The sequence below is a fragment of the Lampetra planeri genome, chromosome 26 (assembly GCF_965212315.1).
Source record: "Lampetra planeri chromosome 26, kcLamPlan1.2.h2, whole genome shotgun sequence".
Classification (NCBI taxonomy): Eukaryota; Metazoa; Chordata; class Hyperoartia; order Petromyzontiformes; family Petromyzontidae; genus Lampetra; species Lampetra planeri.
This window is the reverse complement of record NC_136132.1, coordinates 10,982,464-11,006,302: the sequence shown is the minus strand read 5'-3', so window position 1 is coordinate 11,006,302 and position 23,839 is coordinate 10,982,464. Positions and strand designations below refer to the sequence as shown.

General features: G+C 57.0%; 1 protein-coding gene across 1 annotated transcript in view; it reads left to right on the top strand.

The window, feature by feature from the left end:
* The first annotated feature begins 1,781 nt into the window (after positions 1-1,781).
* Positions 1,782-23,839, top strand: part of LOC144727741 (carbonic anhydrase 7-like) — a 33,120-nt gene continuing 11,062 nt past the window's right edge. The window contains exons 1-5 of the mRNA XM_078606799.1: positions 1,782-2,670; positions 13,907-14,110; positions 17,603-17,721; positions 20,892-20,987; positions 21,936-21,998. Coding sequence (XP_078462925.1) covers positions 2,643-2,670; positions 13,907-14,110; positions 17,603-17,721; positions 20,892-20,987; positions 21,936-21,998 — 510 coding nt within the window. The 5' untranslated portion in view covers positions 1,782-2,642. The remainder of the gene's footprint in view (positions 2,671-13,906; positions 14,111-17,602; positions 17,722-20,891; positions 20,988-21,935; positions 21,999-23,839) is intronic.

Below are 23,839 nucleotides of genomic sequence, written 5' to 3'. Positions count from 1 at the left end.
ACCACCACCACCCTCAGACCTGCACAGAGCGAGTTGTGATGAAACTCTCCCTCCCGAACGTGCAAGCGGCGAGACTGGGCTGATGGCGATGGTGCTCACGATGTGTGCCCGAACACCGGAGCGGGACCCTGGGCGTGATGAGCGATGTCGTCGCCACTGAATCGTCGCGACCACAAAACTCATTCCTGACACGCGAGTCACTCCTCGGCAGGGGGGGGGGATCAGAGGGCGCTGGGTTCGGACCGCCCAGGGCTGTTCCATACACACACACGTGGTGTGTCGTGTGTTGTGGTGTGTCGTGTGTTGTCGTGTGTAATGTGTTGTGGTGTACCCTCACACGTGTTGTGGCTGGGCGTGTACCATCACACGTGGTGTGTTGTGGCTTGGCGTGTACCATCACACGTGGTGTGTCGTGGTGTGTTGTGGCTGGGCGTGTACCATCACACGTGGTGTGTCGTGGTGTGTTGTGGCTGGGCGTGTACCATCACACGTGGTGTGTCGTGGTGTGTTGTGGCTGGGCGTGTACCATCAAACGTGGTCTGTCGTGGTCTGTTGTGGCTGGGCGTGTACCATCACACGTGGTGTGTTGTGGCTTGGCGTGTACCATCACACGTGGTGTGTCGTGGTTGTGTTGTGGCGGGGCGTATACCATCACACGTGGTGTGCTTCGGGTGTAGCGGCGATCCGTGAGAGAGGGGGAGGGGTGGAGGAATGAATGAACAGCGAGAGAAAGGGGAACGGAGGCGGCGGGCAGGGAGAGCGCGGATGGAGGAGGAATGGAATGAGGGGAATCGCGAGGGATGCGGCAGAGAGGGGGGAGGGGCTGGGGAGAGGGGGGAGGGGCTGGGGAGAGGGGGGGGCTGGGTAGAGGGAGGAGGAGATGAGGAGGAGGAAGTGAGGGAAACGAGCACGCTCGGCAGAGATGGAGGGAGGCGGTGCGGGCTGGGGTGATGGTGGCGGGGCGGCTACGGGGAGTGACGGCTGGAGGTGATGCGTGAGCCTGAGAGGGATGGAGGAAAGAGAGGAGGGCGAGAGGGAGGCAGTGGGGGAGGGCGAGGGGGAGGGATGAGGGGAGGGGCCGGGTATCTGCTCTGTTACGTCGGGCACGCCGCCTCGTGCGTCCGCACTTGTGCGGAAATCGTCCTCGCTCGCGGGGAGAGCGCGCGTGCCATCACAGCAGACACACAGCAGACACAGAGACACACAGAGACACAGCAGACACACAGCAGACACAGCCACACAGACACACAGCAGACACACAGCAGACACAGAGACACACAGACACACACAGCAGACACACAGAGACACAGACACACAAAGACACACAGACACACAGCAGACACACACAGACACAGAGACACACAGACACACACAGCAGACACACAGAGACACAGACACACAAAGACACACAGACACACAGCAGACACACACAGACACAGAGACACACATAGACACACACAGCAGACACACAGCAGACACACAGAGACACAGCCACACAGACACACAGCAGACACACAGCAGACACACACAGACACAGAGACACACAGACACACACAGCAGACACACAGCAGACACACAGAGACACAGACACACAGCAGACACACAGAGACACAGCCACACAGACACACAGCAGACACACAGCAAACACACACAGACACAGAGACACACAGACACACACAGCAGACACACAGCAGACACACAGAGACACAGACACACAAAGACACACAGACACACAGCAGACACACACAGACACACAGAGAGACACAGAGACACACATAGACACACAGACACACAGCAGACACAGAGACACACACAGACACAGACACACAGACACACAGCAGACACACAGCAGACACAGACACAGACACACAGCAGACACAGAGACACACAGACACACACAGCAGACACACAGCAGACACACAGAGACACAGACACACAAAGACACACAGACACACAGACACACAGCAGAAACACAGCAGACACACAGCAGACACACAGAGACACAGACACACAAAGACACACAGACACACAGCAGACACAGAGACACACAGACACACACAGCAGACACAGACACACAAAGACACAAAGACACAGACACACAGAAACACACAGACACAGAGATACACAGACACACACAGACACACAGACACACAGCAGACACAGACACACAGACACAGCAGACACAGAGACACACAGACACAGCAGACACGCGTAGAGACTTTGACACGTAGACAGACACAAGGAGACACAGACACACGGCACATACTACACGCATAATACCTCTTCTGTCATCTCTGCGTCCCAGTTTTACGGAAACGGCAGTCACGTAAACGCGTGCGTGCAGTGTGAGCTTCGATATAGACTGCTTACATCCGTGTAGCCTTCAGCGGACTGTTGAGGCGGAAGGGCAAGTGTTGCTAGCGAACACGCAGTGCACACACTCCGACACACACACACTCATAGACACGATCACAGACACACACTCAGACACACTCTCACAGACAGACACACACTCAGACACACTCACAGACACACACTGACAGACAGACACACACTCTCGCGCACGTGTGTGACACACGCGCTCGCCGGTACACGTGGAGGAAGTCCAGCGCTGCTGCATCTGCCCGGCTGACTTGGCGAGCATGTCTTGGGGTTACGGGAAGGATAATGGTGAGTGAGACTCTGTGTGTGTGTGTAAGATTGTGTGTGTGTATGAGACTATGTGTGTGTGTATGCGACTCTGTGTGTGTGTGTAAGATTGTGTGTGTGTGTATTCGACTCTGTGTGTGTGTGTGTGTAAGATTGTGTGTGTGTGTATGAGACTATGTGTGTGTGTATTCGACTATGTGTGTATGAGACTATGTGTGTGTGTATGCGACTTTGTGTGTGTATGAGACTCTATATGTGTGTGAGCGAGTACCTTAATAGGTGCCCGCTAACAGCATTTGCCCCAACAGTCGGTTAAGGTTATGCGGGGGGTCTTTGTCTTTGTGTGTATGGGACTGATTGTGTGTATAAGACTCTGTATGTGTGTGTATAACACTCTGTATGTGTATGACACTGTGTGTGTATGAGACTATGTGTGTGTGAGACTGTGTATGTATGAGACTGTGTGTGTTTAAGACTCTGTATGTGTATGAGACTGTGTGTATGAGACTGTGTGTATGAGACTCTGTGTGTGTGTGAGACTGTGTATGAGACTGTGTGTATGAGACTGTGTGTATGAGACTCTGTATGTGTGTGAGACTGTGTATGAGACTGTGTGTATGAGACTGTGTGTGTGAGACTCTGTGTGCATAAATGAGTACCCGGTGCGTTGCGTAAGCATCGGCACTGGGGAGACAAAGGCGGCCGGGCGTGGTGCTGGCCACCCAACCCCTCGTGTATCGTGCCGGCCTTCATAGGTACTCGCTAACAACAGCCCTTTTCCCAAACGTTTGCTAAGGCTATACGGGGGATCTTTGTCTTTGTGTGGTTAGCGCGCTACGCCATAAACCCGATGACCCGAGTTCGGTTTCACGGCCAACACCAGCGACGAACATCCGAACAACGGGTTCTGCGTCTCCCCTAGGTCGACTCAGCCTCAACTGAGTACCTGGTGCGGTGTGTAGTAAACATCGTCACTGGGGAGACACCGGCGCCCCGGGGTGGGGTGGTGATGGTCACACCACGTGCGCGTGTGTCAGTACGTGTTAGAAGAATGTGTGCGGATGCGTGTGTGTTTGTGCGCGCACGTGCGAATGTGTACAACATCGTCACTGGGGAGACAAAGGCGGCCGGGGGTGGGGTGGCCACCCACCTCCCCATGCGTACCGTGCCGGCCTTCATAGGTGCTCGGTAACAGCACTTGCTCCAACAGTCTATTACAGGCTATACGGGGGATCTTTGTCCTTGTGTTTTTTTTTGCGTGTGAAAAAGAAAGTGTCAATGTGGGTGTGAGTACAGCGATTACCTTGTGGTTGACACACCTTCAGCCCCACGAGTTCGATTCCCAGCCACGAGTGAAATCGGATCCTGTCCTTGCACTTCCCCTAGGTTGACTCAGCCTTGAATGAGTACCTGGTGCGGTGTATATGCATAAGCAATGGGGAGACAAAGGCGGCCGGTCGTGGTGCTGTTAACACCCCCCCCACACGTGCGCCTCCTCTGCCTTCATAGATGCTCGCTAACAGCACTTGGCCCAAACGTCTGTTGAGGCTATACGGGGTTCTGTGTCTTTGTACCTCTGTGTATGCACGTATGTATGTCTGTGTGTATGTTGGTGCATCTGCCAGTCATCTGTCAGTTAACCCATGGCACCAGGGTCTGTCCCTCCTGCCAGCCAGCCAGCCTTAATTCACGTCACCGCAAAGTGCACCTAGCCTGGCACAAGCGCCGTGGTCACGCCTTGATGTGTGTGATGGGGAGCGGTAGTGTAGCGGTTAGCGCGCTGCGCTACGAACCCGGCAAACCCGAGTTCGATTCCCGCTCACGGCCAACACCAAGTGACGATTATCCGAACCGGTTCCTGGGCCTCCCCTCCTAGGATCGCCTCAAATGAGTAGCTACTCGGGAGACAAAGGCGGTCGGGCGTGGTGCTGGCCACCCACCCCCATGCGTGCCGTGCCGGCCTTCTTCATAGGTGCTGCTCGCTCGCAGCGCTCGCCCCAACAGTCTGTTGCAGGCTGCACGGGGGTTGTGTATTTGCTGAGCGCGGGGGGCAGTGGATCTGCCCGTCTGTGTTGAAGCCAAATGCGTAAAATCCTCCCTCCGTCGACTCCCGCCCCCCGTGACTGCTGCCCGCACCCCCCGCACCCCCACGGCTCCCGAGTCTCGGTGTGGCTCCTCGCAGGGAGCGCACGGGAGTGGGGGGGGCTGGATGTGTGTGGGGTGGGTGGGAAGGCGCTGTGGTGCTTTGGGAGTTTGGTGTTGACCCGGGCGCGCGTGAACACGTGCGCGTGCGCGTGAACACAAACAAAGAAACAAAAGACAAAGTCGTCCCCCCCCCCCACTTCTGGGGGCAAGTGCCGGAAAGCCGAGCGCCCATGAAGGCCGACACGGCAACGCGAGGACCACGCCCGGCCGCCTTTGTCTTCCCAGACAAACGTTACCGACACACACACATACCACGCATATTTGTACACGCACACACAACACACACAGACACGTGGAATCGTGTTCAGTACTGTACACTCACACGCGCTTAACCTCTGGACTCTCAACCGCCCGATCTCACACTCCCCACACTCCCCACACTCCCCTCACTCTCACTCACCACACTCACCACACTCCCCTCACTCACCACACTCCCCTCACTCACCACACTCTCACTCACCACACTTCCCACACTCACCACACTCTCACTCCCCACGCTCTCACTCACCACACTCACCACACTCCCCACACTCCCCACTCTCCACACTCACCACACTCCCCACACTCACCACACTCCCCACACTCCCCACACTCACCACACTCCCCACACTCACCACACTCCCCACACTCACCACACTCCCCACACTCACCACACTCACCACACTCACCACACTCACCACACTCACCACACTCTCACTCCCCACACTCTCACTCCCCACACTCACCACACTCCCACACTCACCACACTCACCACACTCTCACTCCCCACACTCACCACACTCTCACTCCCCACACTCCCCACAAACTCACGCCGCATGCCGACGCGCCGAGACTGCCAAAGGCTTTGGGCTCCATGGAGCGCAAGGGAAGCGTGGCAGGAGGGCGGAGAGACAAAGCCAAAGGTCCCCCGCGTAGCCATCCACAGACTGTTGGGGCAAGTGCCGTTGGCAGAGCGCCTATGAAGTCCGGCACGGCACACGAGTTTGGTGGGTGGCCAGAACCACGCCCGGCCGCCTTTGTCTCCCCAACGCTGCCGTTTACACACCACGACAAGTACGCGTTTAAGGCTGAGTCAACCTAGAGGAGCTCCAGGACCGGTTGAGGTAATCGTCACTGGTGTTAGCCGTGAGCGGAAATCGAACTCGGGTCGCCGGGTTTCGTAGCGCAGCGCACTAACCACTACACTACCGCTCCCCAGACACACAGACAAAGACAAATATCCCCCGTATAGCCTTAACAGATTGAAGGGCCAAGTGCTGTTAGGCCGGCACGGCACACGAGGGGGTGGGTGGCCAACACCACGCCCGGCTGCCCCGAGCATACATTGCTGCTCATCTCGTGCCGACAGCCCTGGGTCTCATGGTGACAATTCCACATTAATACGGCGTGGGCAAGTCACTCCATTGCGCAACCACTGACTGTTAAATTGACCGCAAAGTGGTGGAGCTTCTCGTGCTATCGACCGCGGAAGAAGGGGGTGATAATGATGATGCTGATGGGGCTGAGTCAACTTCCATCCCAAGCAGTGGGAATTGAACTCCTTTTGATGGCGAGGCACTCGCTCCACCGCTGAGCCCCCCCCCCCCCGCTGAGCCCCCCCCCCCCCGCTGAGCCCCGCCCCCCCCCGCTGAGCCCCCCCCCCTGCTGAGCCCCCCCCCCCGCTGAGCCCCCCCCCCGCTGAGCCCCCCCCCCCCCGCTGAGCCCCCCCCCCCGCTGAGTCCCCCCCCCGCTGAGCCCCGCCCCCCCCCGCTGAGCCCCCCCCCTGCTGAGCCCCCCCCCCCGCTGAGCCCCCCCCCCCCCCCGCTGAGCCCCCCCCCCCCCCCCGCTGAGCCCCCCCCCCCGCTGAGCCCCGCCCCCCCCCCGCTGAGCCCCCCCCCTGCTGAGCCACCCCCCGCTGAGCCCCCCCCCCCCGCTGAGCCCCCCCCCCCCCCGCTGAGCCCCCCCCCCGCTGAGCCCCCCCCCGCTGAGCCACCTCCGAGCGGCGACGCGAACGAGGCGGCCACCTTTTGGGCCTCTCCCGCAGAGCTTCGCGCGCACCGCGAGGCGGCCCTGCGGTGATTGACGGCCCCGCGCGATCGCTCTCGCCATGAGCAGAGTCCTCCGGGGAGGCGGGCGGAGGGGGTGGGGAAGCAGAGGGAGAGGGGCAAGAAGAACAAGAAGCGGAGAAGTCGGGAGCTGGGGAGGGAGGGTGGATGGGTTTGAAAGGGAGGGGGAGTCAAGAACACAGAGGCGCACAGAGAACATCGGGAAGATGTATTTATTTTTTTGCGAGGAGAGGTTGGGCTGGGGGGAGGGGTGGTGGTGGGGGGAGGGGTAGGTGTGGTTTTCTAAAATAAGAGGCGCGCGGTAATCGATACGCATGTGTGAAATCCAGGTATGCGCGACTTTGAGGATTCAACATAGCGGTGGCAACTTTGAGGGTGGGTGGTGGTGGTGGAGGTTGTGGTGGTTGTGGTGGTGGTGGTGGTTGTGGTGGTTGTGGTGGTGGTTGTGGTGGTGGTGGTTGTGGTGGTTGTGGTGGTGGTGGTGGTTGCGGTGGTGGTTGCGGTGGTGGTTGCGGTGGTGGTGGCGGTGGTGGTTGCGGTGGTGGTTGTGGTGGTTGTGGTGGTAATCTGGTGGGGAGCTGTAGTGGAGCGGTGAGCGCGTCACGCTGCAAAGCTGGCGACCCGAGTTCCACTCCCGCTCACGGTCAACACGAGGTGACGATTATCTGCACCGGTCCTGGGCTTGCCTTAGGGTCGACTCAGCCTCAAATGAGTACCCGTTGCGGTGCGTAAACATCGACACCGGGGAGACAAAGGCGGTAGGGGGGAGGGGGGGCGTGGTGCTGGCCACCCACCACCCCCTCGTGTGCCACAGTCCCGGCCTTCATAGGCGCTCGTTCGCTCGCTAACAGCACTTGCCCCGACATTCTGTGCAGGCTATACGGGGCGACACTTCGTCTTTGTCGTAATTTCACCCCTAAAATGTGCTCAGTGAGGCAGGAAAGTCACGTGCTGTACCCCCCCCCCCCCCGAATGTATCTCGTTTCGGACCCCCCCCTTTCCCCTCCGTTCGCTGCATGGCATTAAATCTCCACCTCCCACGATCCACAGCTACTTGTCTTCATGCCACACCCCCCCCCTCCCCGCGGGGCCCCCACCATCTCATCTTCAATTAGAAACCCTCGACAAACGAGAGGGGCCGATTGATTGATCTGTGGTCGCCTTATTTAGATGCGATGGCATTGTCGGGTCCGTGATGTTCCGGAAAACAACGCGGGCACCACCCCCCCGCCCCCGGCCCCAACCTTGACCCCTCTAGGCCACTGACCCCCCCCCCTCCTCACCCCCTCCACCCCCAATGGCGCTACAGTGAGTTGTGAGGCTCAAACCAGAGCGGGGAGGATCGTGACCTTCGTGGGCCACAAACGGCCGCACCAGGCAAACCGCAATGACTGGTACCTTGGCTGAGCTCATCAAGGGGTATAAACCACAATCACGCCATCTCCGCTCGTCATCCTCGCAACAGCAACAGCAGCAACAGCAGCAGCAGCAACAACGGCGACGGCTTTTTGGCTGCTGGCCGTCGAACAAAGACGGTGGCCACCGCATCGTCGCGCGGCGCTTTCTAATGCGCTTCCGCGGCCGTCTGGAACGCCTCTGCCTTCCGATGTCAGGAAGCCGCAGGAGCTATGCACTTTCATGAAATCATCATCTAGATTGAAAAACTCATTTCTTGATGAGTGTGTGTTAGTTTGTAGTCCTTCCCCAGCACCTCCGATTAGCACGGTAGGCTACGTACGGTGCGAAAGAAGTTCAACACGCGTACATTATCACTTCGAAATTACCCCAAAAGAAACATTTTAACGTTTCGGGCAATGGCCCTTTTCCAAAGCACATGATGGCCTTTCCAACACGATGACCCTTCACGTTCGATGATGACGAAGGGGCATTGCCCGAAACGTCGCCCATGATATATTTGTTCCCCATTTTAAGGCCACACTGCTACTGACGAGTGCGTTGAGTTGTTGTTGTTGATTGTTGTTGTTATTTGTGGTGCACCACTGCCAACGCAGCAGCTGCAGCAACAGCATCATCATCACGCGATAGTTTAAATGTCTACATGACGGTGGTTGATCGGTGGCGCCGTGGTTAGCGCAAACGGGTCCCCCGAACCCAGCGACCGGAGTTCCACCCCCGGGGGCCACGGCCATCATCGGTGGCGAGCGATACAACTCGGCCGGCCCTGGCTGGCCCCCCTTGACCCGCGCGCACACTCCGCGCCAGGGGAGCAAGGGGAGGGGGGGGCTTCAGTCCAGCGGTGGCATTGGCAGGGCTCTGAGATATTTGTCCGTTGAATCTGCTGCGTTGGGGTCTCGATGAAGAGCTCCGGAGGTGGAGCCCATTGCACCGATGCTTGTGCCAACACGAACACCGCTGCGCCTCCCAGTGAGCGGAGCCAGTCTCCCACGATGCAGCTTTACGCTCTCAAATTAACACCGTATTCATTTACATCCTTGGTGAGATGTGTTATATATATAAGTGTTGGTGGTGCGCGTGTGTGTCTGTATGAGCGGTGGCGTAGGGGTTAGCGCACTTCGCTACGAACCTGTCGACCCGAGTTCGATTCCCGCTCACGGCCAACACCAGTGACGATTATCTGAACCGGTCACTGGGGAGACAAAGGCGGCCGGGCGTGGTGCTGGCCACCCACCGGCTAGTGTGACGTGCCGGTCTTCATAGGTGCTACTCGCTAACAGCACTTGCCCCAACAGTCTGTTAAGGCTACACGGGGGATCTTTGTCGTTGTGGTGAGGAGCGGTGGTGCAATGGTTAGCGGACTGCACGAGCCAACGACCCGCGTTCGATTGCCGCTCACAGTCATACATCGGTGACGAATATCTGAATTGATCCTAGGCATCCCCTAGGTCGACTCAGCCTTAAATTGGCACCTGATGGGGTGTGTAAACACCAGCATTGGAGAGATAAAGGCGGTTCGGTGCGGTGCTGGCACACCCCCAACTCCTCGTGTGTCGTGTCGTCCCTAATAGGTGCTCGCAAACATCTATTGCCCCAACAGTCTGTTATGTATCTTTGTATACAGAAGGATAATGCCGCTCAGGGTCTTTTCGACCACAGTTATGCCCCTCCCTTCTCTACGCTTGCGAAACGTGGGCCCCCTTTTGCAGGAACTCCCTACGCCCGGCTTGAAACGTTCCGCCTGACCTGCCTACGATCCATCCTGGGTTTAACCGGACTGGATGTTGCGTGAGCTCACACAGATCCTTGCGAAATCTGCCCCAACAGCGAGCTCCTCCGGCAGGTGCAAACACGGTGGCTGGGTCATGCCGCCCACATGCCCTGCGACCGCGTGCCCGGGCATGCGGTCGCTGGGCATGTTTGGTCACATGGACGAGACTTAATTGACACGCCACGGACGAGAGAGGAGATGGGCTGATGCGGCCCGGGAGAATGTGGAGCTGAGTGGTACCATGGGTGTCAATATGGGCCCCTGTGGAGGAGGCTCGTGAAGGACGCTGCTGGGCAGTCGGAGGCGGTCGTCCGCCAGCAACGAGCGAAGCTCCGGGCAGCCAACGCCGTTGTTGACTCAACGATAAACGAGTGCTTGTCGCGTTCTGTAAATATCAACACGAGGGAGACAAAGGCGGCCGAGAGTGGTGCTGGCCACCCCACCTCCTCGTGTACCGTGCCAGTTTCCATAGGTGCTCGCGAGCAGCACTTGCCCCGTCAGTCTGTTGAAGGCTATACGGGCGATCTTTGTATTTATTTGTTGGCGTGTCAATTATGTGCGTCAGTGTACGTGTGTCGTGCAGGTAGACGAGTGTGTGTCTGTCACGTGTGTGTGTGTGTGTGTCGCGCGCGCGTGTGTGTGCAAGATGCAATGTTACACTTCTAGCACCCGTTCACACGAGGCGTGATGTGCAAATGAATATCCATCCATTCAGCTCCTATCTCGCCTCTCCACCCTGCCACCCCCAACCGCCTCCTTCAAACATCACACCCTCACAGCCACCGACGGGCTCACAATTGTGTCTCTTCCCTCACAGCGCGAGGTCGCTACACCTCGTCCACGAGTTGTTGTTGTTGTTATTATGCTCGTGTGTTGTGGCTCGAATGTTGAGCACCCGCATCTTACCCCAACCGCACGCGCCATCGGCGGTGCAGTGGTTAGCGCGCCGCGCTCCGGACCCCGGCGACCCGAGTTCGACCACCGCCCCAGGGCTGACAGCCACCGACGCCAAGCGACGATTTATCTGAACCGGCCCTGGGCCTCCCCCTGGGTCGACTCGGCCTTAAATACGAGGACCCTACCTGGGGCAGCGATGGTGTCGCAGACATCGTTTGGCCACCCGCCCCCTCGTGCGCCGTGCCGGCATCTCTCGTGGGCGCTCGCTAACGGCGTTTTGCCCCGAAAACAAAAATCTGTTAAGGCTATGGGCGAGGGGAGGGTGGATCTTCATCCTGAAAACTAGCTTGACGACCCGGCTTTGCCCGGGACTTGGATTCTTGTCTTGGATTAACACACGGCCTACGCGGAGGGTGGGGGGGGATGCGTGACGTCAGCAGGCACACTGCGTGACGCTGCCGCATGCGGGTGACATCACAGATGTGACGTCACCGCTCACTTGCCGTGCAAAAAATATATTCATTATTGCGCCTCCCCCAAGATACAAAAGTCTATTTTCATACGTTCTGCATTGTGTCCAGTCTGGAAGCTACCCACATGCCAAATTTCAAGTTTGTTGCGTGTCGGGAAGTATGCTAAACATTTCGAACAGACACACATTCACACATTTCCTTTTTGTATATCTCGATAAATAGATAATAACCACACAGTGGCTTAAAATAGCCACGTGCTTGCTTTGTGCCTGTGCGCGCCTGCCCCGACAACCTGTTAAGACGACACGGGGATGTTAGTCCGTGCGGTGTCGTGTTGTTGTTTATTATTAGTATAATCATCACCGTTGGGCGTTTGCGCTCGGATCAAGTTGACAGACGTAGAGCGCACGCGGATTAGGGAGAGAGAGAGAGAGAGAGCACGTGTCGTCGTCACGTTGACGACTTCATCCGCGCCGCTGTCGCTGCGGTCATGAAGGAGGGCTGCCCGGGGCAGCCCACGTGGCCTTCCGGCAGGTTGCGGTCAAATGATAATTTATCGCCAAAGTTAACGTCGCCGCTCTCCGCGCTGGTGAGGGAAGTTTGCCGCGCTCATAAGAGGGTATCTCGGGTGTCTTGGCCTACTCTTCCACGCTGGGCAGGCGTCTTAGAAGCGGGCGGGAGTGCCCACGTTTTTCCCCACCACGCTGCGACCTGCCGATCGACTGCCCGTGGCAATCCCGTTCATACTGCTGCCGGGTGGATGGAGGCGACGTGGGGGGCGGGGTTAGTGGGGGGGATTCAAGAAAATGCCGCGCCGGGAGATAGACTCGAACGGGCGCCCTCTGGATTCCAAGTCCAGTGTGTACGAACGTTGAACTCGTTTCGCACCACACGGAGCCAGCCGCGCTAATCGGAGGTGCGAGGGGAAGGACGACAAACTAACACATGATGACCCTGCAGAAATGAGTTGTCAATCCAGATGATTTAAAAGTGCACAGCTCCAGTGGCTTCCTAATATGGGAAGGGAAGCAAGAGCGTTCCAGACGGCCGCAGGAGCGCAATCTGGAAGCGCCTCTCGCGACGCCGTCGACCGCCGTCTTTGTTCGATGGCCGAGCCAAAAGCCGCCTTCTGCCGCTGCGAGGATATCGCAGGGCGCGCTGCACCGTGACGCCGCTGCGGCAGGGACCCCGATGGAAGCGGCGACGTACGGAGCTGACCAAACACTGCCGTGGCAGGACCGCAGAGCTCGGACAACTCGTCTGCTAGCGCGTGCTTCCGGCTGCCTTCCCGCTCGTCCGTGCGACGCTCTGCGCTCGCGACAGATCCTGCAGCGGCAACCCGATCCGCAACTTGCAGAATTGCGCCAAACACAGAACCGTCTATATATATACAAATAAATAAATATATTAATTGTTATGTGGTAATACCCCCCCCCCCCCGGTTTTCGTCGGGGATAGCGTTCCTGAAGGAAAGGCGCGACGAGGAACATCGGAGCGACGTCAATCGAAGCGATTTTTAGTTTTCTCCCCGCGACAGAAAAACCTGAACGGCGACGCGCTGCGTTAATGCGCGCATCTTCATCCTGGACGTACCCGTAACGTTACGTTAATTTACTAAGAGCACTGCACTCAACACTCGTGTACAGCAGTAAACTTGTACACAAATTATACAGGGTACAAGACAGTACACTATAGAATCACCAAAATACTGTACATGAACACTGTATTGTACTCTAGAGTACGCAGGAGGCCGTGGGTTCGATCCCAACACCTGCTGTATATTTGGAGTTCGTGGTCTCTCTCTCTCTCCCCGTGGTCGCGTGGATTTTTCCTCCGGATCCTCCAGTCTTTCCATCGACATCACACGTGTAACGGTGCATGGCCGCTGCTGCTGTTTCCGCGAGATAAACCCACTTCGTCGAGCCGTCATTTGTGGTAGCCGGGCCGCTTGTCTGCAGAAGAGCAACACAGCGGCTAGGCGTGCCTTGACAGGCTAGAGTTCAGTTCACGCGCCACGCCGAGGGCTTCGTGTCCGGGGTAGGGCGGTGGTGGGGGGACAAGTGCCAGAGGTCGCAACCGGGTACCCGATACCCGTACCCTACCCGATACCCGGCCACCCGTACCCGGCCGGGTACGGGTACCGGTACCCGTTTGCGACCCTGGTGCGGCCGGGTACGGGTACGGTTAAGGAATCAAAACCCGTTTGCGACCTCTGCCAAGTGCCGAGAGGCGACGGATGACGAGAAAGGTGCGGCCGATTGCCGTAAGCGACGCGAGAACGTGGGGGGGGGGGACGCAAATCCCGTGACGGTGTCAACCACGAAGCGGCGACGTTTTTGCGGAACGACGTTAAAGGGAGAGACCTGCATCGGGGGGGGGTGGTGTTGCCGTGCCTGACGTTGCACAATGCGAGCCTCACACGTTGCCTGGCCCCTCCGCGCTGTCCCCAGGACCCTCGTGCTGGGCCCGCGAGTACCCCGTGGCGAAGGGGCCCCGGCAGTCGCCCATCGACATCGACCCGGACTCGGTGGAGCGCGACCCCTCCGTCGAGCCCCTGCGCCTGCGCTACAGCTCGAGGGCGTCCCGCCAGCTGTCCAACACCGGCTCCTCCTTCATGCTCTCCTTCCACGACTCCAGCGTCAAGGGCGCCTGCGGTACGGTGGCAGCCGCAACATCCGTCTCATCACCGTCATCGTCGTCGACAGCAGCATCATCATCAGCATCATCATCATCTCTCATCACGGTCATCATCGTCATCATAAACATCAGTCTCATCATCATAAGCAGCATCAGCATTATCAGCAGTGTCATCATCAGCAGCGTGATCACCATCAGCAGTAGCAGCAGAAGGGTCACGAGGCGTGGCTGTACTGCTGCGGCGGTTTCGGTGGTAGCATTAAGCGTGGTCATCAGCAGCAGCGTCAGAGTCACAAGAAAGCTTCGTAGCAGCAGCAGCATACACAGAAGCACTATCGTTATCAGCGGCAGTGTCGTTATCAGCGGCAGTGTCGTTGTCAGCGGCAGTGTCGTTGTCAGCGGCAGTGTCGGAGCTGATGATCATCACGATCTTCAGCAGCAGCGTCGCTTAAGAGCGGTTCCCGAACCTCTGCCGGCAATTCCACGTTCCTATGACTTTACTGACCTAATTACCGACGGCCAATTAATGCCTTAATTGTCGACTGTGCACCAACCCGTGATGCAGGGACCTACGGCAAAGACGCCCCCAACTGACATCTGACAGCCCCCCCCACACCCCCAAGGGGTTAGCGAAGGGGGAGCTATCAAGGTGACACAGGGCGGGATACCAGGGGTCTCCACGGAGGTGCAGGAGGGGGCACACGAGGTCGCTAACGACCCCCTTGGGGAACATTGACGTCACGAGCGGGAAATCATCCCCAAAGAGGGGGGTTGTCACATAAACACATGCAGACATACAAAGATTAATACCCCCCCCCCCATCCCCTATTAAGGTTTGCACCTATTAAGGTTTGCACCTATTAAGGCTTGCACGGCACGCGAGAGGCTGGGTGGTTGCCACCACGCCCGGCCGCCTTTGTGTGGTGGTTGGGGGTGGTGGTGGTGGGGTGTGGTGGTGGTGGGGTGTGGTGGTGGGGTGTGGTGGGGTGGTATGGTGGTGGTGGTGGGGTGTGGTGGTGGTGGTGTGGTGGCGTGGTATGGTGGTGGTGGTGGTGGTGGTGGGGTGTGGTGGTGGTGGTGGGGTGTGGTGGTGGTGGTGGTGGGGTGTGGTGGTGGTGGGGTGTGGTGGTGGTGGGGTGTGGTGGTGGTGGGGTGTGGTGGTGGTGGGGTGTGGTGGTGGTGGGGTGTGGTGGTGGTGGGGTGTGGTGGTGGTGGGGTGTGGTGGTGGTGGGGTGTGGTGGGGTATGGTGGTCGCGAGTTCGATTCCCACTCACGGCCAATTTGAGTGGCGAATATTTGAACCGGTCCTGTGCCTCCCTTAGGTCGACTCAGCCTTAAAACGAGTGCCTAGTGCAACGTGTGAACATCGCCACTGGGGAGACACAGACGGTCTGGCGTGCTTCTGGCCACCCACCCCTTCAAGTGCGGTGGCGGCCTTCGTAGATGCTACTCGCCAACAGCACTTGCCACAGCAGTCTGTTAAGGCTATACGGGGGATCTTTGTCTTTAGTGGTGGTGGCTTTTACAAAACAAATATGGTCAGTAACTCTGGAGAGCACGGAGCAGGGCGTGAAATGTAAACTCCTCGGATGTTGGAAGTGAAATGCAATCTCTCTCTCTATCCTGCCTCTCCTCTCTCACCTCTCTCATCCGGCTCGGAGCAAATCCACTGTGGTTCAGATATTTCCGACGGGAGGGCCACGCAACGATTCCACTTAACCGACGTCTACAAACACACGTCGCGTTTCCGGAGAAACTCCAACCGCGAACGCAAAATCCACCGCTCCAAAGTGCATCGCTCCTGGCCACATCGCAGCAGCCAGAATGGCCTTAGCCGCTCACGGATATTTGTTGTTGTTGTTGTTTACCATACTTCACCACGCCGGTGGGTGCGGGTCGAAGCGGCTGAATGCGTCTCGCACAGATCGGTAGCCGCATGGCGTTTGTCCACCCAGACAACGTCTGTGCATCCCTGCCGCGTTGTTCGTGTCGTCTGTTTGCTTGTTTGTTGTTGTGACTTCCCGTCCCCAGTGGCCCCACTGGAGATCTGTGCAGAGACAAACAAACAGAGTTTCCTAGCTCATCGCATTTCTCCAGGCAGGATAAATAAATAACCATTCCGTGTCATACGCCAGCCACGAGTGGCCGCTACAGAGCCGAAGGGTCGATTTTTATTCATCACTTGGTTGGGAGCGGCGGGGGGGGCTCACTTGAGTGGCGGGGGGAGTGGGGGCAGCGTGGAGGGGGGCGGGGGGGGGCGACGCAGGCGAGTGAGCTGCGTTGTCGCGGTGTCCCAGGGACACTGCAGCCGAGTAGGGGACGGGAGGACCACGCCAACTCCCCCCCCCCCGCTTCTCGGCCAAGTCGGATCTCGGGGAATATTATTGGTGGTGAAAAAACAAAAAAAGAGACGAGGGAGGATTGCCGCTTCCCCCGTGGATGAAGGAGTCTCTTCCGCTCTGTCGCGGCCACTGGCGGCGCATGACGCGGAATCAGAATATTTTTTGGGTTTTTCAGGATGGTTGATACTGCGGGAGGAGGAATCCGATGAGCTATGAAGCTCTTTTTTTAACAGATGTCCAGCAGGGACACGGGGTCAAAACGATTCAACAAACAATACAGAAACACGATAGGAGTGCAAAGTGCAGAAAAGGTAAACAAATAACTTGAAATATACAAATACAACTGAGCGAATTTTTTTTATCTTAGCAGGTAAAGCCCACTGAGGTATAAACAGATTTTTCAGAAGCGACCTGGCCACAAATAATGGCCCAATTAAGTGGTGGCTCATCACGTGTAGATTTATTGCAGCAAAATAATCTCAATAATCGCAATGCACGGTTCTAAATGTGGAGGGAAAAACCGGAGGATCCGGAGAAATAAATCCACGTGACCACGGGAAGAAAGAGAGACACGCAAACTCCAAATATACAGCAGGCGTCAGAGTCGGGATCGAACCCACGACCTCCTGCATACCAGGCGAGGGAGTTAACATCTCACCATGGGGAGAGAGAGAGAGACACGCACACTCCAAATATACAGCAGGCGTCAGGGTCGGGATCGAACTTACGACCTCCTGCCTTACCAGGTGAGGGAGTTAAATCTCCGAGCCACCGCAGCGGTAAGCGGAAAAGAAGGTGCAGCCCTGCAGTTGCTCGCTCGCGCCGCCGGTAGTGTAGCGATCAGTGCGTTGTGCTACGAACCTGGCGACCCGAGTTCGATTCCCACTCAATGGTCCCAACATCAGTGACGATTATCTGAACGGGTCCTCGGTCACCCCTAGGTCGACTTAGCCTCGAATTATTACCTGGTACGGTGTGTAAAAACATCGTCACTGGGGAGACAAAGGCGGTCGGGCGTGGTGTTGGCACACCCACCTTCTCGTGTGCCGTGCCGGCCTTCATAGGTGCTACTCGCTAACAGCACTTGCCCCAACACTCTGTTAATGATATACGTGGGATCTTTGTCGCTGTCTTTGTGTGTGTGTGTCCCCTCTCACTATTCAACAGTCATAGAAGGGGGGGCCCTCCATGGACCTTACCGACTCCGCCAGCTGCACATGCACTGGGGCTCGCACGACCATGTCGGCTCGGAGCACACGGTGAAGGGGAAGACGTATCCCGCAGAGGTACCAGACTCCACCCCCCCCACCCCCCCGGCACTTTCTCAAAGTGCACCCCAAGTAGCGATGTGCAAAAGTTTTAGATGCACATTTACACGGTGTACCCAAAAATCAATAGGTCCTAGAGTACTTTGTCCTAGAGTGCACCCAAGTGATTATCTGCAAAAGCTCGAGATGCACATTTACACAGTGCACCCCATTGTCAAAGCACGCCAAATAGACATGCACATCCACACGCTGCACCCAAGTGTTCGAACGCACATGTCCTTGGCGGTGGCTATGTATGTGGCCTGTAACCCAGCACTGTGGAGACAGCGAGGGTTGCTGGATCAACACACACACGGTGAAGAAACTCCCTTCCCGTGGGCGTCGAGGAGGTTCCGTACCCTGGCTCGCCAGGAGATGGCAGCAAAGCAAAAGGTGGACTCCACCTGGTCCATCTGCATGGCAGGAGTGTTGCCCACCTTGCTCCAGGTGCTCTGGTTTTCCTCCCACATAAAAAAACGCTCATTAATTGGCCGATAACACCTTCATATATAGAGGACCGCAGAACTTGGGCAATCATTGGTGTTGGCTTACCGCCTCGCTGCTGCCTTCCCACTATAAACTATGAAACAAAAATGTACGTTTTATTTGACCAGGTAATGCCCACGGAGCTACATAGCTCTTTTTCAGGAGTGACCCGGGCACAAATGTTTGCTCAACGAAGCGGCTTATCATCACGTGGAATTGTATAGAAGCCACATTCTCGAAATGCATGACGTTGATCCTAAATGCAGAGGGAAAAACCGGAGGACCCGGAAAAAAGTCCACGCGACCACGGGGGGAGAGAGAGAGAGACACGCGGACTTCAAATATACAGCAGCAGGCGTCAGAGTCTCGATCGAACCCGCGACCTCCTGTATACCAGGCGAGGTAGTTAACATCTCGCCACCGTGGCGAAATGTGGTTCCTCCTCCTGGTACCTCCGAATCGTCGTCCCCTCCCCTCTCTCTCTCCCCCTCCGTACGAGAGCGAGCAAACGCTGTGCAGCGGCGGTGGCGGTGAGGGCGCAGCCTTACAAGCTGACATTGTTAATATCACCACGATCATCATTACCTACCGATGACACTTAATAATTGCAGCTCATTTGCCTCCTAAATGTTTCATTCACCCGAGCGCATTCGCGCCCCCAGTGCACTCAGACACTCGCCGCGCTCGTGCCGGTCTCAGGCTCGGCGCCACGGTGGCTGGGAGATGTTAACAACCTTTCCTGGTATACAGCAGGTCGTGGGTTCGATCCCAACGCTGACGCCTGCTGTATATTTTTATTTTTTGTGTTTGTGTCTCTGTGGATCCCCTACGCATTTAAAATCGACCTCACGCGTTTGGAGTATTTGGCTGCTATAAATTGTCACGCGATAAGCCGCCTTTTCGTTGACCTATTATTTGTGATAACCAGGTCGCTTCTGATAAGAGCTGTGCTGTCTAGCTCAGTGGGGCCTTCTTAGCTGGTAAAATAGAAAATGAGTTTTGTTTTAGTTTAGTTCACACGGCACGCCCGCACTGACGTGGCCAGCGGAGTGTGGCTCAGACGTCAGCACCACCTGAGCCCCTGCGGTTCGAATCCGCGTTACAGCCACTGCCTGTGCGGTGCGTTGCTGGCCGCTTAGCGTTTTGTTTTTAATCTCTCTGGGCCCTGGCGCTCAGCAACCGTGGGTTTGGATTAAGTGTCAGTGCTCGAGTGGCTTCAAGCGCACCAACAACAACACCACCACCACTACTACCACCACCACCGCCGCAGCCGCCGCTGCCGCGGTCTAATCTTAGTTCTCTGCTTGATCTGGCCAAACAAAAAACACCGTTCCAGCTCTGACAACAAAGACAGACATCGCTTTGACTCGCCGTGCAATGATCACCGTGGCTCCCGGTGGCAGAGCGAGCTGGAATGCGCTGTCATTCTGTCCCTGTGTGGGAGCCACCAGAGGTCACATTGAAGGGCACTCAAGGGGCGGCTCTGTGGAATCCGCTTCCGCGGACCGTTCCCCGAACAGAAGTCGCATTGATGCGCCGAGATTTCCGGACACTGACAGCAGCACAATCGCGAATAGAAGCCGGATATATTTCCCCCCCTACCCACATTTTTCATTACGATGAATGCACGTGGTCGTGACGGTTTGTGGGTAACACAAACACCGTAGCACCCTGGATACACCTTGATACACCTTGTATTTGGGTACACCTTGTATTTGGGTACACCTTGGTATTTGGGTACACCTTGTATTTGGGTACACCTTGGTATTTGGGTACACCTTGGTATTTGGGTACACCTTGTATTTGGGTATACCTTGGTATTTGGGTACACCTTGGTATTTGGGTACACCTTGGTATTTGGGTACACCTTGGAAAAGTGCTACCCACCCTCCCTGGACCTCTCCCCCCCCCCCTTTACCAACACACAACCCGTGGGCCTCATTAAGTCTCTTTTCCATCAGCCTCGTCCTAACGAGTTCACGCGAATCACTCGGGGATTTAGACCATTGTCTTCATCAGAGATGCTGATCGTTTTATTTTTTTAAATCGTCTTCATCTTTTTTTTTTCCGAGGATCAATGAGATGATTAAAATTTCCATCGCAACTCTTGCTGGCCCCCACAAACAAACAAAGGCAAAGATCCCCCGTGTAGCCTTCTGTTAGGGGCAAGTGCTGTTAGCGAGTAGCGCATATGAAGGGCCCGGACAGCACACGAGGGGATGGGCGGCCAGCATCATGCCCGGCCGCCTTTGTCTCCCCAGTGTTGATGTGTAAACATCGCACCATGTCAGGCTGAGTCGACCACACACATAGATACACACAACTCGGCCTGAACAGAGTCCCTGATTCGCGGTGTATACATTTGTACGGGAAGACAAAGGTGGTCGGGAGTGGTGCTTGGCTGAGCTGCTCCCTCCTGTGCCCTTCTGTTGTTGCCTGTGTCGTCTCTAACACCCAAGAGATCAATAATTGTTCTCTCTTTGTGTCGCACACACACGCAACCATACCTACACACACACACACCTGCAAACACCCATAACACACACCCTTCCCCACTCACCCTGCCCCACCCACCCTGCCCCACACACCCCGCCCCCCTCACCCTGCCCACTCACCCTGCCCCACCCACCCTGCCCCACCCACCCTGCCCCACTCACCTGCAGCTGCACCTGGTCCACTGGAGTGCCGACCGCTACGCGAGCTTCGAGGAGGCTGCTGTGGCCCCCGATGGCCTGGCGGTGGTCGGCGTCTTCTTGGAGGTGCGGCCCCCACCGCGTGCCCCCCCCCCCCCCCCCCCCAGTGATGCGAGACGCGCAGAGGCTACACGAGCTTCCCGTCAATCACGTGACCTCGGCGTGCGCCCCCCCCCTCCTCCTCCCCAACCCCCCCCAAAAGCCCCCCTCCCCCAACTCCGTATCCAGTAGCACAGGGGTCGGCAACCCAAACAACAAGTAGAGGCGTTGTCTTTGAATTCCAACAGCGAGACTCAACACTTCAAGATGCTCAACGCGCCGTGGTGGCGACTGCTACACGGCGGTGGCTCCTTAATCAGGGACGGCCACGAGGCGGCAGCCCTCCAACAGCCACCGCACGCGGCTCCAGGAGCGTAACGAGCGTGGGGGCAGGGGGTGCCTTGCCCCCCCCTCACCCCCCCCCCCCCCCCCCGTGACAATCACCATGAGATTTTTTTTCTCAACATTTTTACGAAGATGGAGCACCCTCCCCCCACCTCCCCAACAGCGCTAAATGTTCGAGACCGTGAGCGCAACGGCGATGTCGTCAGGCAGGAGGAGTCGCGCGTATCTCGAATAGCCTCTGGGTGCGACCGTGCGAGTCCAGATCAAATGTTGGGGGGTCCTCCCACGTGTGAGCGCTTGTAGCAGCCCCCCAGCTGATGACGAAGTTACTGTGAGATGAGAGGCTGCTGCCCTCCCCCCACTGCGCAGCTCACTTCTGCCGTGCTTCTCTCTTCTGGACAGGTCGCGGGGGGGGGGGGGGGGGGGAGAAGAGCTTCATAGCTCATCGGATTTCTCCGTAATAACTACAGATTCTCGTTCAAGTTTCTGATTCTGCGAGGCTGTGAGAGATGGATGGCGACAGCTGGGCGTATGCCTCAATCCAGCAGTGGAGAGAGCGTGGGCCGTCCGCGATGAGGATGTTGCCGCGTGAGTGGTTGTTCACACTTGTCGGTGTTGTGGTGTGACCAGGTGGGCGAGGAGAACAAGGAGTTGAAGAAGATCACCGATCTCCTGCCGAGAATCACCGCCAAGGTGAGACCTCGTCACGTGCACCTGCAGGACAAAGATCCCCCCCGCACGGCCTTCAACAGGGTCTTGGGGTCAAGTGCTGTTCACGAGTAACAGCGGCGTACGAAGGCCGGCTACGGCACGGCACACGGTGGAGAAGTGGGGTGGTCAGCGCCACGCCCGGCCGCCTTTGTCTCCCCAGCGCTCTTATTTTTACACACCGCCACCGAGTGCTCATTGAAGGCCGAGTCGGCCTTGAGAAGGCCGCCCAGGATCGGTTCTGATATTCGCCAGCCGATGGTCGCGAGCGGAAATGGAACTCGCCGGGTTCGTGGCACAGCCTTGCTAACCGCTACGCCACCACTCCCCACGGGACATAGCACGCGCACACGCACACACACACACGCGCACAAACACACACAAACACACACACGCGCACACGCACACACGCACACACGCACACACACGCGCACAAACACACACGCGCACACACACACACACGCGCACACACACGCGCACACACACACGCAAACACATAACGCACACACACGCAAACACATAACGCACACACACGCGCACAAACACACACGCGCACACACACGCGCACAAACACACACGCGCACACACACGCGCAAACACACACGCACACGCGCACACAAACACACACACGCACACACAAACACACACACGCGCACACACGCACACACGTACGCGCACACACACGCGCACACACATACGCACACACACGCGCACACACACGCAAACACACACGCACACACACGCAAGCACACACACGCACACACACACGCACACACGCACACACACGCGCACACACGCACACACACGCGCACACACACACGCACACACACGCGCACACGCACACACACGCATCATCGCGCGGAGCTTTCAGATGCGCTTCTGCGGCCGTCTGGAACGCCTCTGCCTTCGAATATTAGACAGCCTCTGGGGACGTGCGCTTTTCAATCATCATCATCATCTAGATATAGAACTCATCTCTGTATTAGTGCATATTGTGTTTAGGTTGTTGTCCTTCCCCTGCACGTCCGATTATCACGGCTGGCTACGTGCGGTGCGAAAGAAGTTCAACGCACATCCACCTGACTCACCTCTAGCCAGTGCTACACACATGCACCCTTAGCTGAATGTAGTTGACAATTGTCATCATCATCATCTTCTTTTTCACCATCATCACTGTAATCACCAATATCATCAACATTACCATCATCAACCTCGACATCATCGCTATGATCATTGTCAACATCAACGTCATAATCATCATCGACTTAACCATCATCATAATCATCGTAATGAATGTTATCATCCTCACCACCACCACCACCATCATCATAATCATCAATCTCATCACCACCATCACCATCACCACCATCACCACCATCAACCTCATCACCACCACCATCACCACCATCAATCTCATCACCACCACCATCACCACCATTACCACCATCACCACCACCATCACCACCACCATCACCATCACCACCACCACCACCACCATCACCACCATCACCATCACCACCATCAATCTCATCATCACCACCACCACCATCACGACCATCAACCTCCCCACCACCACTACCACCATCACCACCATCATCACCACCACCATCATCATCATCATCACCACCATCATCATCACCACCACCATCACCACCACCACCACCACCATCACCACCACCACCACCATCATCACCACCACCACCATCATCACCACCACCATCATCATCACCACGACCATCATCACCACCACCATCATCATCACCACCACCATCATCATCACCACCACCATCATCACCACCACCACCATCACCACCACCATCATCACC